Here is a 16,896-nt window from a genome sequence, read left to right on the forward strand (position 1 = left end):
GCTGGAGCTTGCGTGGGTGTGGTGCTGCTGTATCCAGCCCTACTGGGTCAAAAAAAAAAAAAAAACCCAGCATTTTAAAACATTTAAAAATTATTTTATAGCTGGGCCTGGTGGTGCACTTGGGAGGCAGAGGCAGGTGGATCTCTTGAGTTCAAGGCCAGTCTGATCTATAGAGAGAGTTACAGGACATCCAGGGCTACACAGAGAAACCCTGTCTTGAAAAACAAAACAAAACCCACGATAATTTTATGTGGGGGCGTTACATCTGTGTACCATATGTGTACCCTGTGCACAGAGAGGCCAGAGGAGGGTACTGGGTTCCCTGGAACTGGAGTTACAGTCAGTTGTGAGCCACTGTGTGGGTGCTGGGAATAGATTGTGAGGTTCTTTTGGCCATGTTGAGAATAATCCAACGGGTAGAGTGGGTAGAGGAGGGGGTATAATCAGAGGCAATGATGTGTAGGAAGACTTTCACAGCAATCCAGAAAAGACATTGTAACTCACCAGCAGGTGGTAGCGGTGGTCGAGGCATGGAGACATGGTGAGATTCCAGTTATATTATGAAGATACATTCTAAGAATTGGATTTGAAGTGTATGAGGAAGGGACTTTCTAGATGCTTGGACACAGCAACGGGAAGAATAGAGTTGCTAATGACTAAAGTGTGGCATCTCCTAGGAAGAGTGTTTTATCTCCTCAGTCATCTCCCCAGCCATCGTTGCAGAACAGACCCCAAGGTCGTACTTATACTGACTGCCGTGTTCCACCACTGAGCTATATTCACAGCCCTTTCTCCCCAACTCTGACATGATGAGATGATGAGCCCATAGACCCCAACTTCCTACAGTTTGAGTCGTGACATTATCATTGACAACAGCAAAAGGTTTCTGGGCACACCACTACGGCAAGACAGTTTGAAAACAAGTGCATAATTAATCTGAGATGTTTCTGTGCTGCAGGTCTTCCCTGAAGTCTTGGTTCTGAACTCACAAGACGCACTTCTCAGGGACGCCTGCATGCCACATGATGTGGGTGAATGCTTCCTGAAATACCCTAGCTCAGGTCCAAGATGGCTGGATGTTCTGCATGGTGTGTTTTTACTGTGTGCACAACGTTTTCTGCTTTTGTACACAGGCATAACGATTTCACTATGAAAAACAAAGACTTTTAATATTTTTCTGTCATCGTTCTTTAGCATGTAAGTGTCATATTAGTATATCTTTAGATTATATTGTGTTTGAATGTTGATTTTAAAAATTGCTGTTTGGAGGCCAGCAAGATGGCCCAGTGGCTAGGAGCCTGATGGTCTGAATTTGATCCCTAGGACCTACACACAGTTGGAGAGAACCAGCTCCCACAAGTTGTCCTATGACCCCTCCCCCACATCTCTCTCACTAATAAGTAAGCAAATAAATACATGTAATTTTAAAAATTGCTGTTTGGGCTATGACCCGAGTTTCACTTTAAAAAGCCATTAAGTGGAGGCTGGAGATTTGGCTCAGGTGGTATAAAATGCTTGCCTAGCATACATGAAATCCCAGATTCAATTCCAACACTATGTAAACTAGATTTAGTAGAGCACACCCATAATCCCAGCATCCAGGAGGTGGAAAACTAGGTGTTTAAGGTTATTATTAGCTAGTTTGAGGTCAGCCTTGTATGTGTGAAACCTAGTCTCAAAAAAAAAAAAAAGTAATTAATTAGGATTAGGACAGAATTTCCAACAAAATTTAAAATGTCTGTAAACATGCCACTTAAAAAATGTGTGTGTGTGTGTGTGTGTGTGTGTGTGTGTGTGTGTGTGTGTGTGTGTATACATGGCATGGCATTCCTGTAGAGGTCAGAGGTCTTTGCGGGGCTATCTTCTGCTTCCACCTTGTTGGAGACAGGTTATCTTGATGTTTTTTTCTCTGCTGCGTACCCCAGACTAGCTGGCTCTCTAGCTTCAAGAAATTCTTCTGCCAGCTGGGTGGTGGTGGTACACTCCTTTGATCCCAGCACTCAGGAGGCAGAAGCAGGCCGATCTTGTTGAGTTCCAGGCCATGCTGGTCTACAGAGTGAGTTCCCGGACAGCCAGGGCTACACAGAGAAACCCTGTCTTAAAAGAAAAAGAAAAAGAAATTTCTCCTGTCTCCACCTCCAGTCTCCCCACTGGGAGGGGCACTAGGATACACAGGCATGTACTACCACATCTGCTTTTCTGTAGTTTCTAAGGGTTCAGAATCAGGTCTCCACACTTGAGCTGCAAGCACTGAGCTGCCCCCCACCCCAGGCCACTTCTGATATTTTGTACTGCATATTTGTGGGACTCAATATTCTCAGCATGGATGATTATAAAATGAAAGTTTAAATCAACTCTTAAAACAAATGTTGAAGATGCTGTATGTCCAGCGGCAATAAATTCTCAGCTAATATTTAATCTTACATAAGATATACAAAATTGCTTGTGTCTTTAACAAATGGCAAAATTACATGTATACCAAAGAGTGGTTTTGAAATAAATTTCATTATTATTTACCATCAGTAAATGTTTAACTTGTATATCTATTTTATGTAATTATATACTCAGGGTCATGTAAAAAAGTTCTCAGGCAAAAATGGGTCTAGAGTGGAAGGATTTTTAAGAAGACCTTCGCTAGACGACAAAGGAGAAAGTATAATTTAAAATGTCGCTTTGTATGAAAAGCTGAAGGTGGGGCTGGAGAGATGGCTGCCTTCCAGAAGGTCTTGGGTCAGTTCCAAGCATCCATATGGTGGCTAGTACCTATCTGTGACTCCAGGCCCTCTGTAGGCACTCTAGGAATATATGTGGTGCACAGATATACATGGTACACAGACGTACATGTTGCATACAACAAAATCTTAAAAAAAAAATAAAGCTGAGTTGGGTGTGGTGTTGCTTGTTTTTAATCCCAGCACTCTGGAGGCTGAGGCATGCAGATCTCTGAGTTCAAGACCAGCCTCCTCTCCATAGCAAGCTGCTCCTGGCTAGCCAAGTGAAACCCTGTCTCAAAGCAAGCAAACAAACCCTGAAGGTATCATTTGCAGACAACTATTCTTAACTCATGATTGAGTGAAAGTAGCTAAGGGCAAGAGTGAATGAACAGATATGGCAGTATTAACAAAACTCTCAATGAAAACTGAATTTTAGGGAGCACTCACATATTAATAGGGAAGAAGAGGACACAGACAGGGGCACTTTCAAACCTTATAAAGCCACATTTATACTTCCTATCATAGAAAAGAATCTGCACGTACACATTGTGGTAGCTAGCTCAGCCCTGCTAATGGTTTGTTTGTTCTGTGTTAACCCTTAGCCCAGGTGATCCTAGGGAAGAAAACAAGGCTGTGCGGCCTTGGGACTCTGCCACACAGAGAGAGAGATGTTGATGAGGGAAGTACGAGAGAAGCACAGAGAGAAGCTAAAACACTGTGAATCTCCGAGACAAGGCTAACCACCTGACCAGAGCGGGAAGACTAAACTTTGAAATGGGGGTCTGCCTCTGTTTCCATTTCATGGAAACCAACTGGCTGGAAATCAGAAGGCGAATACGTAGGATGTTAATCCATTGCCTCCCCAGATCACAAGGTTTCTAAATAAAGTGAAGTTTAACGATTCAATTAAATTCCGGTCTTCTGCTCATCGGTGTTTGTTGTGACGGGTATCCGGTGACATTTTGATGACAGTATCACAAAACTTACTTTCACCTTTTGATAGCTAAGCTGTAGCGTGGTCCACACAGCTGAAACGTTTACTCTGTGGTTCTTGACAAAAAAAAAAAAAAAAAAAAAAAAAAAAAGACAAAACAAAAAAGACCAAAAAAAACCAAGGTAACTGGCACACACAACCTTTGCCGGGCGGTGGTGGCGCACGCCTTTAATCCCAGCACTCGGGAGGCAGAGGCAGGCGGATCTCTGTGAGTTCGAGGCTAGCCTGGGCTACCAAGTGAGTTCCAGGAAAGGCACAAAGCTACACAGAGAAACCCTGTCTCGAAAAACCAAAAAAAAAAAAAAAGAAAGTCTGTAGATTTACCATAGATGAAAATAGACGAGGGGCTGGAAGATGACTCAGTGGTTAGGAGCACTTGTGGCTCATCCAGAGAATGTCCCCAGCACCCATATCAGAAGGCTACAGTCCCTACCTGCCAGCCCCAGCTCCCGGGGATCACACTGGTCTTCTGGCCTCTGAGGATACCCAAACACATGTGGCACAGGGACACACTACACACAAAAAAGGGGGGCATTCGTTGATATTTAAAATAAAGGTCACGAGGGTGAAGCCCCCATGACGGCATTAGTAGCGTGCATGCGTGTGTGTGTGTGTGTGTGTGTGTGTGTGTGTGTGTGTGTGTGTGTGTGTGTGTGTGTGTGAGAGAGAGAGAGAGAGAGAGAGAGAGAGAGAGAGAGAGAGAGAGAGAGAGAGAGAGAGAGAGAGAGAGAGAGAGAATGTCGGAGGTTAATTTTCATGAGCGGGTTCTTGCATTTCACTTTGTTGAGCCGGGGGTCTCTTGTTTGTGGACAGGTTACTACAAGCTAGCTGGCCCTCCTGTCTCCATCTCCCATCTCACGCCCTTTCCTTCCCTCTCCTCATTTTTTCTTTAGTGACAAGACTCATGTGGCACAGGTTGTTCCCAGACTTGCTCTGTAGCCAAAGCCTCCAGCTCCTAAGTGCTGGGATCCCAGACCTGTTCCCTTCATGGCTGTCTTTGATCATTTCTGAAGCTAAGTGATTACATATGGAAGTTCACTTTACTAGTTTACTTCACTGTGTGTTGCTCGCTAGGAACCAAAACACAGGGCATCTCAGGTGCTAAGCTGAGCTCTAACATTGAGTTTTGTATATGCTTGCAAGTTCTCACAATAGTGTTTTCACGTTTTTAGATTTAAAAGATGGTTAACAGCAACACCAACAAAAAACTTATGAAAGTTGTGTGGGGCTACTATGATGCAGCCTTGCCTTTTTGTTTCTTTTTTTGAAAGGTGGAAGTCATTCCAAGATCTCGGTAAGAGCAATCCCCTTGGAATAGTCACCGAGTCAGTACAAAGGCACCAAAAGCAAGTATAGGAAAAGATTTTTTTTCCTTGGAGGAGGTGTGTCCCAGGATCAATCGCATTCCGAGATAGAAACCGAATTCAAATCCTCTCTAGACGTCCCCATAGGGTCCCCGGCCCTCGACAGACTCGCAGAGGCGAGGGCTGGCGAGGAAGTCCCGTCCACCCCACCTAGCAGGGGCGGGGCGCGACGTCAGCACGCCGGTCCCCACGTCCAGCGGGGAGACAACTGACCCGAGGGCCCAGGCTGGCGCCGGCCGCTCTCAGAACCCGGGGAGCCGAGCGCAAACTGCGGCTGCGCAGGCATGCCTGGGGGCGGGGCTCGGGGCCGAGCGGCCCTAGAGGAGCGGCCGGAATGATTAGCCGAGGGGCTGCTCCGCCCCCGGCCCCGCCCACCCCGCCTCGTCACCGCCCCGCCCCCGCCCCCCGCCCGCTCCGCTTCGGGGTTGACACGGGGCTTCGCCGCGGGCAGGGCGGAGGGCAGCGAGGGAGCCCGCGGCGGGGTGGCGGCGGCGGCGGCCGGCCTGTGAGCGCGGTGAGGGGACGCGGAGGTCGGGCGGAGGCCGCTGCGGGGCGCCGGGCGGCGGGGGGAGGCCCGGGCCGCGGGAGGCGCCGGAGGCACGGGGCTTGCAGCCTGAGGGGCGGCGGCGGCCGGCGGGCGAGGGGGGCGCGGCCGGCTAGTCGGCCGGCCGGCCGGCCCGGGCGGGTCCGGCTGCGGCCGGTTGGCGTGGGTCCCCGGTCGGTCGGGGTCCCAGAGCGCTGGGGGCGGCGCTTCGGAAATTGATTGGCACGCCTGACGTTTGTCTTCCCCGTTCTTAACGGGGACGCGGGGAGGAAATGGAAAGGTCCCCCCGGAACGCTGCGGGGCGGGGTGGGGTTGAGGGGGCTCGCCCGGGAGGTGGCCCTTGCCTCGGCGTGCGAGCTCCTTTCTTCTGGGCTGGAGGAGAGGTAGAGGCCAGGTAGACGGGGTGACTTTCACTGAGCGGATGGTTAAAACAAACAAACTAGGAATTCCTAGGGCCCTCCCCCCACGCCCTGCCCTGCCTGCGACGCAGCAAACATTCCCAGCAACTTTTTAAGTAGCAGGCGAGACATCGCGGAGATTTGATATGTTTGAGCTGTGTTCTTGGTCTTTTAAGGGTAAGGGAAAACACTTGAGTAGGCAGTACTTTTTTTCCCCTCCACCTATTGCAGTTTTGATAGGGAACCTGCCTGGAAGATTTTTAGTACTTTATGTTAGTCTCGGTGTAGGAAAACAGGTTTCTGTGAGATCTAATCAGATTGGAAATTTATCCATTTGATTGGGTAAGCAAGGCAGGCAGATATCTGGATTTAAAAAAAAAAAACAAAAAAACAACTTTGGGTATTTTTGTATTTCACAGACCTGTTTACGAGCCCAGCTAACCACTGATGAAGATGTGTTGGAGTAGCTGCAGAAATTGATCTTTACTGATCCGAGACGGTCTTATTGGTTCCACTTTTTTGTTTGTTTGTTTGTGTATCCCGCTGCTTTGAGTTTTATTGTAACGGTTGAGAAACTTGGGAAATAAAATAACATGCTGTGGTCTTGAACCCTTCTTTTTGAGGAAATACTAAAGTGCCAGAGTGAAAGGCCACAATGGCTGCCAGAGAGAGGCTCTTTGAACTTTGGATGCTTTATTGTACGAAGGTAATTGCTTTTATTTCCGTACTTAAAAATACGTGATTATAAAATTCTATATCCAGCATTATGACCTTAATGGGTAGTGGTTTTGTTCATATTAATAATCCTGAATTGGCAGGTGTGGTGGAACACGCCTTTAGTCTCAGCACTTGAGAGGCAGAGGCAGGTGGAGTTCTGTGAGTTCGAGTCCATCCTAGTTAAGAGAGTTCCAGGACAGCCAGGGCTGCATAGAGAGCCCTTGTCTCAAAACAACAAAACAAAACAACCCCTCCCCCCAATCCTGAATTTTAAAAACATGTAAGAGATCTTACATTTCCCATATTTTTTCAGATTTGAGTACATTGACTATATTGGCCTACTATTAAAAACTTACAGATGTGTTTTTTGATATTATCTTCAATGATCTCAAAATTATATAGGTAAGATTGTGCCTATAAGAGGAAAATAAAAGTCTTACTGTGTGTAGGATGTTTGGGGCACACGGGTGCCATGGTCCTTATGTAGAGGACAACTTTGTGGATTTGGTTCTCCTTCTCCCCTTCCATAGCTCCCTAGGATTGAGTTTAGGTCTGCAGAGTTGTGTGGCTGGTGCTTTGGTTTTGACCTTTGAGAGAGAAGTAGGTTTGTTTTGTTTTTGGCCCTAATTCTGTGAATTATTCCAAAATGTCTTTTCGGCCTCCTCCTTAAAGCATTTGTTATGGATCATTTTAAGCATGTACAAGGAAGATAAGATACAGTAAACCTTTATTTGTCACTCATTTCAACAATGATCAGTTTATACCATGGTTCTATTCTGTTCTCTCTCTACTGAATTATTTAAAATCAAATTCCACACAGTTTAGGATGTTGCCTGTAGATATTTAAAAGTATATCTGTAAAATAAGTCTTAAAAACTATCACAATACAATGATTATTTAAACCACAAAAGGTACACTTATGTCCAAACTTCTCTGCTAATCTCATAAGACTCTTATTTTCTCACTGCATAATTCAGTATTTAAACAAAGTATGTGCACTGTATTTTATTGAAAGGATGTGTGAAATCTTTACCACACTTCTTTGATATTCATTTGTGGTAGAAAGCACCCACCTCCACCCCCGAGACAGGGTTTCTCTGTGTAGCCTTGGCCGTCCTGGAACTCGATTTGTAGACCAGACTGGCCTCGAAGATCTGCCTGCCTCTGCAAGGCATGTGCTACCACTGCCTGGCTTTAGAGAGCAGTTTTTGACCTTAGACTATTCTGCAGTCTGGAATTTGTTAATGGATCTCCATGAGTTTTTAAAAGTTGTTTCTCTTTGGGTTTGGGTACCTGTAAATTGACAAGTGTAGAACCTTGATTCAGGTTCTAGTTTGGGTATGGAAGGCTATAATATAATAGTTCATAAATGCAGCCTTCACCAATGATTTTTACCTGTTTCATGAGAATTTTGCATGACTAATGTTCTGGCACTGTTTTCATTTGTTAGGATATGTAGAGAAATGACCTTATATCATTTATTAATGACTTCATTAAAATAAAGTCATGCTGCATAAATGTTTGATTCTCTTTGCCAATTTCCATTCAGAACAATGGTTTGAATAACAAAATGACCAGTTTTTCTGGAGTACCAAGTTTTTTGTTGTTGTTTAGTTTTTTTTTGTTTGTTTGTTTTTTGAGACAGGGTTTCTCAGTGTAGCTTTGGAGCCTTTCCTGGATCTCACTCTGTAGCCCAGGCTGGCCTTGAACTCACAGAGATCTGCTGTCTCTGCCTCCCAGGTGCTGGGATTAAAGGTGTGTGCCACCACCGCCTGGCAAGTTTTTTTTTTTAATTAATTTAAAAAAATATTTATTTATTATATGTTGTGTTCTGCCTGCATGTATGCCTGCATGCCAGAAGAGGACGCAGATCCCATTGCAGATGGTTGTGAGCCACCATGTGGTTGCTGGGAATTGAACTCAGGACCTCTGGAAGAGCAGCCATTGCTCTTAACCTCTGAGCCATCTCTCCAGCCCCCTAAGTTTATTTTTAATGATTAAAATTTAAACAGTGCTTGCCATTTTGCTGTCCCACTTGATTTTCTGAGTACACAGAGTATTGTGTACATCCCTGGTTAAAGAGGAAATCTTTGCAGACCAGGCAGATCTGTTTCAGGGCAATGAAGTTAAGACGTCGTTCATGTTTGCCACAGTGCTAAACTGACTTGGGCACCTGTGTTCCAGCATGTCAGTAATAAGTCACTCTTGTAATGCTTTGGACGTTGCCACTGATCAGTTTGAAAGTTTAATATAAGTACCCTTGGTTTATACTGCTTTGTAGAAGAAATGCTACAGACTGTCTACTTACTTATCTGAGTTCAAGCCTAAATGTTAGGGATTAAAATCCAAGTAGAAGCTTCCGTTTTAGCAGGTGGATCCTCACATGTTAAATTGAACGTTTGATAAAACATTTGATAATTTTTTCTTTTTAATAGGTTTTTCTTAAATTATCAAGTATTTATGGAGTGTGCTCTAATGTTTTAATACATGTGCACATGGAATAATCAAGCCAGGCTGATTAACATATATATCCCCTCACATAATTACTTTGTGACATGCAGTTTGTTTTGTTACCAAATGTTTATATTGTCCTTCCAGGAATAGGGTTTAATTGCATTGTTAGAAATATGACTATCCATAATAGATTTGTTGACTTTATATAGTAGTCATTACATAAGAAGGTACAGTATTCCTATATTCTGAAGGTTGTTATGTTAGTGGATATGACCACTAATTCAAGTAGTCTGAACTTTCTTGCTTTCAAATAGTCATGCTTACCCAAGGTCAAGGATTTGATTGACAGTGTATTCATATAGCTCTTAAAAGTTAAACATTAAATTTGAACAGCTCTAATCTAGTATGTGATTTTAGTTCATTGGTTAGCAACTACTACTCTGGATATATCAAGAGTAGACAGCCGGGCGGTGGTGGCACACGCCTTTAATCCCAGCACTCGGGAGGCAGAGCCAGGCGGATCTCTGTGAGTTCGAGGCCAGCCTGGGCTACCAAGTGAGTTCCAGGAAAGGCGCAAAGCTACACAGAGAAACCCTGTCTCGAAAAAACAAAACAAAACAAAACAAGAGTAGACAGTCAAATGAGAACTGTTTAGTGTCTTTGGACATCATTTCTTTGCTTAATCTTAGAAACAAAAGTAGAGGCAGGTTTTATATAACTGTATACCAGCTTGGGTAGTTATTAGGCATCTTTTGGGAATTCATATATTTGTGCATTCTCTCTCTGTTTCATCTGCTGCCCTAGGAGAGGATGTATTTTTTAGTGTTGGTGATTGAGTCTAGGGCTTTGCAGCTAGTAGGCAGGTGTATCATCCATCTTCTTTTACTTTTTATTTTCTGAGGTAGTGATTTTCCAAGTTACCCAGTGTGGTCTTGAACTCACTCTGTAGCCCAGGCAGGCCTTGAGCTTGACCTCTTCCTGCCTGAACCTCTTAAATCGCTGGATTATGCATGCAGTAGCTAGTTGCTAGGATGTATAGAGGAGAAATTGAGCATCTCGGATTCCTCAGTAAGATTTAAGTTTTTGGGGGGCAGGAGATATATAGCTCAGTGGTTAAGAGTGGCTGCTCTTTAGGGGACTTGGGTTGGATTCCCAGGGTCACATGATAGCTCACAACTGTCTGTCACTCCAGTCCCCAGAGGTTCAGTGACCTCTTCTGGCCTTCCTGGGCGTCAGGCATACAAGTGGTGGACAGACACATATAGAGGCAAAATATATGTAAAGTAACACTGACACATAAAGAAGAAGTTGAAGTACATTTTTGTCTTGCTGGTAAAATGATCACAAACCGACAGAAGGATGTAATAGGTAGAAGTCGGGTTCATTAATTATTTTGTTTTCTTTAGACAGGGGGTCTCATTTATCCCAGAATGGCCTAGAACTCTTTTCTTTTTTAAATTAAGTTTATTTTATTTTATGTGTGAATGTTTTGGCTGTATGCATGTATGCGTACCACTTGTGAGCTTGATGCTGTGGAGGTCAGAAGAGGGCATTGGAGTCCCTGGAACTGGATTTGTGATTGTGACCTGTCATTTAGGTGCTGGGAACTAACCCTGGTCTTCTGCAGTAGCAGCAGGTGCTCCAGCCCAGCCAGAACTCTTGACATTCCTGTTTTAGCCTCCCAAGTACTGGTGCCATAGGGGTGTTTGATCTCACTCTGTTATTGTTGAGATTACATTGAAAAATTAAGTGGAGCTAGTAGAAATAGACCCAAAATTTAGTTCTAATTCTGCTTTTCATCTTAAGGACCTTAAAATCAGGTCATCTAGTTTCTTTATATTTCATTTTCTCATCTGTCAAATGGGAAAAAAAAACTTTTATTTATCTCTCAAAGTTGTTGAGGAAAAACGAATTTGTATTATTGGCATGTACATTAAAAGTAGGAAAATGTTACTAGTATTTTGTGTCATAATTTCCATTGATCTTTATATTTACAGTCAAGGGCAGTTTTTCTCTTTGGTGGAAATGAAGCTGAGCTAATAAAATTAAATTTTAATCTTAAAGTTTTCAGATTGCCATTTAAGCATAGTGCATAGTTATCCTGAGTAATGGTGTGGGTTTTTATTTTCCCCACTCTAACACAAGTTTGTTTTGGACCTTGGTGATGCTCCATTTCCTGCAGTTGCCCTTTGTCCTTCTAAATCTGGAATATGACTGAAATAGATAGTTTTGCAGTGAGCTCAGAGTAGAGTTCCTTTTCAGAATAAAAGTTTTGCTTTATAGTGAAAGTAGGATTTAATGATGTTTTATTTAGATAAAAAGGTATGCACCTCCTTTTATACAGATTTTGAAAAATACTGGTGGCTTCTGTTTAAGGACATTAGATATGAAAGTAAAAAAATCAATATTTTATACCAGAAGACCTGAAGGTTATCTTTAGGAAATGAATATTACCTCTGTGGTTTGGTTTGTGCTTATCATGTTCTACTCTTAAAAAAAAAGTTAAGATGGCATGAAAAAATTTTTATTGTTGGCCTGGGTGTGGTGGCACACACCTTTAATTATTTAAAACAGGTAGATCTTTTGAGTTCAAGGCCAGCTTGGTCTACATGGAGAGTTTCAGACTACCCTGGCTGTGTAGTGAGACCCTGTCTCAAAAATCACGTTTTTTTTTTTTTTTTTTTAATTATTCTTGTGATTATCTAAATTTCTCTGGTAGTTGGTAGCATCGGTAGCACTTAATCTGTGCTTTGGAAACTGATACTTCGGCACAGTTAGCTAGTATACGATTACTGGATTTCCAGGGAAGCATTCTGAGTTTTCAGTCCTTGAGGGACATTCAAGTATTTCATCGGTTGGCAGGAGTTCAAAAGGGAGGCTTGTGTTAGAAATAAATATTTGAGAGTTACATTGGAAATGATATGTACATAAGGAAAAGAGGGTCAAGTCAGGAAGTTTTGGACCTAAAGAACTTTTATTAGGAAGAGAGAGAAGTCCGTTATTTCCTGCCTTACACATATAATAATGCATGTTAAGGAGTTTGAATGGGAGAACTAGGAGTGTTGGTTCCTCAGAAAGTAGAGTGGTTTAAGAAGTAGTCTAGAAGAATGCAATATAGCCTTCAAGAGAAGCATTTGGAAGGCTGGGTGTGGTGGTGCACACATGTACTTCTAGTACTCAGGAGGTTGATAGGAGAATTCCAGAGTTCCAGAACAAAATGAAAAACTAGGGCTGAGGAGGTAGGTGCCTCAGTGTCTAAAGTTCTTGTTGTGGAAGTGTAAGAGCTAGAGTTTTGGTAGTAGTGCACATCTGTAATCCTAGTTAGCCACAGTGAGATAGGAGTCGGCAACAGGAGACTCCCGGGAAGCTCATGGACCTGGTGTGCTCAGTGGTGAACAAGAGACCCTGAGGTAGAAGGTAAGGACCAACATCCAGTGTTGTCTTTTGACTGGTATATGGATGCTTGATGTACACATACACACACACACACACACACACACACACACACACACACACACACGCACACACTCAAAAAATTACTCCCCCAAACATTGTGGAGGTTATTGGTAGTTTCAGTAAAAGCAGTCTATAAAGAGTGAAAATTAAAGATGTTAAAAATAAAAGTTATTTGTTTACTTTTTATTAGAGATTGAATCCAGGCCCTCATGCATGCTAACCAGGTGCAGTACTATTGAGCTACAGATCCCTTGTCCTCATTTGTTTTATTATCAAATTATCAAATTCAGACTTAAATTTGTAACCATGCTGCTTTTATCAGTTAAAAAGGCTTCCTTTTGATTTTTTTTATCAAACTTGTCAAGAATATTGATCTATAGATCACACTTTGGCATCTAGAACATTGGAACAGTTTCAGATTTCCAAAATCCATCTGTAATTCTAGAGTTGTATGATGTAAGGAACTTCCTACTCCGTGAATTGTTATAAACTTTTCTATAACATTGTATAACAATACTGTTTACAAGATAGGCACCCCTAAGATGATTTAAGTAGCTTATAAGTTATTATGAATAGCACAAACTTTAAAGATTCCTCCCTGAAAGTTAGGCATCCCAGAAACAACCTCTGATAGATAGCTCCCTTAAGCTGCAATTTTAGAAATAAAGCTTTGATCAATCCTGCAGCCATTTATCAAATAATCACTCAGAGGCTTATATTCATTACAAACTGTATGGCCTATGGCTTCAGCTTCTTGCTAGCCAGGTCTTTCATCGTCAATTAACCCATTCCTATTAATCTGTATGTTGCTACGTGGCTGTGGTGTTAACCAGTCTGCTGGCATCTTGTTGCTCCTTTGGCAGCTGCTGGCGTCTTTCCCAACTCCACCCTTCTTCATCTCGTCTTCAGTTTGAAGGTACCGTGTCACCTTATCCTGCCCTGCCATAGGCCAGTGCAGCTTTATTTTTTTTTTTTTAAAGATTTATTTATTATGTATGCAGTGTTCTGCCTGCATGTAGACCTGCAGGCCAGAAGAGGGCACCAGATCTCATTACAGATGGTTGTGAGCCACCATGTGGTTGCTGGGAATTGAACTCAGGACCTCTGGAAGAGCAGTCAGTGCTCTTAACCTCTGAGCCACCTCTCCAGCCCCAGTGCAGCTTTATTTGTTATCCGACGGGAGCCACACATATTCACATTAGACAGAAAGGCATCCCCCAGCAGCAGGTTGATTTGCCCTTGCTACAGCCTCCTTTCCTTTCCTTTGAAATTACAGGGCACCTTTCCTGTAAGGGAGCTGGGAGTGGTGGCATACCCCCTTAATCCAGGCGCTGGGTGGCAAAGTTGGAGGCAAGCCTGGTGTGCATGGAGAGTCATAAGTCAGTCAGAGCTACATAGTAAGACCCTGTTTAAAAAAGTCAAAAATCCTCAAACCCTCCAGAACCAAAACTACAGCAAAAAAGTTGAGATCAAGAGTCCACCTGTCACAGTCCACTTTCTTGATCACAGTCATTTGTATCCCTCTAATATGTAGCATATGAACCAGGATCTTGTGATGACATCGAACATACATCATCAAGTGACTTCCCTTGATAATGGAGACTGAACTCAGAAGACGCCGTCAATATATGTCCCCCACAAAGCTGACATAGAGTGTTAAAACTAAAATGGGAGTACCACAATAAAGATTTCAGGAAAGGGAAGAATGGCAGGTGCATAAATAGTAGTTCATGACAACCCTGAAAAATATGTAGTCCCAGAGAATTAAATTGCTGTGGTTTGCCCCAGAGGTCACTCTTCCATTTCTTCTGGCTCTGTGTACTTGGAAATTCTTAGTTTTGTATAATTGCCCCCCCCCCCCCCTTAATCTGAAGAGGGTGTAAGAGTCTGTGCTCTTGGTTGTGACAAGGCAGCTCACTCAGCTTTCTGGATTTGAAAGTCACTCAAAGAGATGAATGCTCTGCTAGGTCTGTTTCTTGTTCTCCTTTGTCTAGTTGTGTTGTCTAATGCCTCCAGTGTATACTCTGTTGGAATCAAGGCAGCTGCTTGTTCCTTATTTTAGTAGTAAAGACTGGGTTTTCTGCGCTGCCGCAGACTCTGGAGAAAGACGTGTGTGTGTGTGTGTGTGTGTGTGTGTGTGTGTGTGTGTGTGTGTGTGTGTGTGGGTTTGTGTGTGGCTGCCTTGACTCAGGTCAGCATCATCTGTGATGACAGTCTTTATTTCTCTGGTCCCTGGTGCTGTTCGCATATGGCATGTTTGTCACTGTTAGAGCATGTGCGATGGTTGAGACTAAGTAGTTTTGTATGAGTCCATTGAGATTCAGGTATCAGACGACTCTCAAATTTCAGAAAAATGGTAATTGGGTCATAGATTTTACTTGTTTGTTGTTGGTATGAGTAGTTACCATCTTTTTTTGTTTGTTTTCCAAGACAGGATTTCTCTGTGGCCCTGACTGTCCTGTAACTTGCTCTGTAGAACAGGCTGTCCTTGAACTCAGATCCACCTGCCTTTGCTTCCTGAGTGCTAGGATTAAAGGCATGCGCCACCACCGCCTAGTGCCATCTTACCTTTTTATTTTATTGGTATGTTTAAATTTTTTTTTTTTTTTTTTTTTTGAGATGAGGACTCGCTCTGTAGCTCTGGCTTGCCTGGAACTCAGTATTAGACCGAACTGGCCTCAGACTTAACAGTCTTCTAGTCCTTGCCCCCTGATGCCGGGATTTAATCTGGGCGGTATTGAATTGGCCCTCGCACTCTTGGAATGCTCACCACATTTGTGTGTTATGCTAGTAAATGTACAAATAGGGAGATAAGATCATACAGCTGGGCGGTGGCTGAGTTAACTGCGTTAAAAATCTTTATCCACAAAAGCGAATATCCTAGTACCTTGTCTCCCATCCCCGGAAACCTGCAGCTGTGGTGGAGACAGTCCGCAGTACCGTCTTTGCTCTTGGTGGATCAGAACTAAGGAGTCCTTAGGCATTTGGTGACCATAAAACCTCAGCAGGGCTTCCCTGGCTCTGCTCCTCCCACTAGCTTCCATTGGCTTCTCCTTTACTTTTACAGTTAAGACTGGAAAATTAAAAAAAAAAAAAAAAAAGCTGTGTGGTGGTGGCGCACGCCTTTAATCCCAGCACTCGGGAGGCAGAGGCAGGTGGATCTCTGTGAGTTCGAGGCCAGCCTGGTCTACAGAGTGAGATCCAGGACAGGCTCCAAAGCTACACAGAGAAACCCTGTCTCAAAAAACCAAAAAACAAAACAACAAACAAACACCCCAAGATCATCCTGTGGTGTTTCAGTATACTGAACTTAATCATGAGAGTGACTAAGATCTAGTCCTCTGCTCTGTTAGAAAACCTGTAAGGAGAACTCCAGGTGATTGTATTTTTATTGTTCTATACTGAGGAGAAATGATACAGTCACTGCTGTTTCTGATACAGGGCTCTTTCTTTTTATGATCATTTGATAGTAAAGTGTAGTTCATCTATAAATTCTTCCAGGCTGGATGAGATTGTTTTGTTTGTTAACTTTTTTATAGCCTTGACTTGACAGATCCTGACTGAACCATCCTTGCCTTTTTAACCTACTGAATCTCCAGCCCTGCTTGCATGCGTGGTTCACAACCATCGTGTGTAGTAGGATGGGCATCTGTTGGGTTCATGTATCCTTGGAGCGCCAACAGTTTCTAGCTTATGACTTTGGACAAGTTGTATATCTATCCTTTTGTAATCTCTAAAATTAGGAAAACTAAACCCTTTCTGGATAGTTGTAAGGTATAAATAAGACAATAGGTTAAAATGCCTGCTGGTCCAGGTAAATAGAGGATACTTTAAAAATTATGCTTTGCTTCTTAAATGAAACAGTACCTTTCCTTCTTTGTAACTGTTCAGTTTTCTAGGAGAATTCTTTGCTTGCCAAACACTTGGTAGCACTGACCTTTAGAGTCTGAACGAGGGCTTAGAATATAGATCAGTATTAGAGTGTTGGCGTAGAATTTGAACTAGATACTAGAGAATTGCTAAATAAAATATGAAGAGAAATGCATTAATTTTTTATAGTGTGTGTGAGACTGTCTTGTTCTGACTTTTACCAAGAAGTAATCCTCTGCTTTTTATAAAGAAACTAATAAGGAGAACCCCAGGTACTTGTATTTTTGTAGTTCTAGCCCTAATGGATAAGTGAATGAATATATAGACGAATGACAATCTAATTTGAAACATAAAAAGCAAGTAATAAGTCTTAGAAAATTTCTCA

The 16,896-nt window shown here is 42.9% G+C and overlaps 2 protein-coding genes across 7 annotated transcripts in view; both read left to right on the forward strand.

Moving 5' to 3' along the window:
• Carf (calcium responsive transcription factor) overlaps window positions 1–3,551 on the forward strand; it is a 79,836-nt gene extending 76,285 nt beyond the window's left edge. The window contains exon 17 of one of the 3 annotated variants that reach the window (XM_052749572.1): window positions 959–1,168. In XM_052749572.1, coding sequence (XP_052605532.1) covers window positions 959–1,153 — 195 coding nt within the window. In that variant the 3' untranslated portion in view covers window positions 1,154–1,168. Of the gene's footprint in view, window positions 1–958; window positions 1,169–3,316 lie in introns of those variants that run through there. The other 2 variants (XM_052749565.1, XM_052749575.1) reach the window with 2 other exon arrangements.
• A 1,917-nt stretch (window positions 3,552–5,468) lies between these two features.
• Nbeal1 (neurobeachin like 1) overlaps window positions 5,469–16,896 on the forward strand; it is a 154,582-nt gene continuing 143,154 nt past the window's right edge. For 3 of the 4 annotated variants that reach the window (XM_052749579.1, XM_052749582.1, XM_052749583.1), the window contains exons 1-2: window positions 5,469–5,586; window positions 6,434–6,720. In XM_052749579.1, coding sequence (XP_052605539.1) covers window positions 6,670–6,720 — 51 coding nt within the window. In that variant the 5' untranslated portion in view covers window positions 5,469–5,586; window positions 6,434–6,669. The remainder of the gene's footprint in view (window positions 5,587–6,433; window positions 6,721–16,896) is intronic. The other variant, XM_052749580.1, reaches the window with a different exon arrangement.

This window comes from Peromyscus californicus, unplaced genomic scaffold (assembly GCF_007827085.1).
Source record: "Peromyscus californicus insignis strain IS unplaced genomic scaffold, ASM782708v3 Scaffold_21__1_contigs__length_65335640, whole genome shotgun sequence".
Taxonomy (NCBI): Eukaryota; Metazoa; Chordata; class Mammalia; order Rodentia; family Cricetidae; genus Peromyscus; species Peromyscus californicus.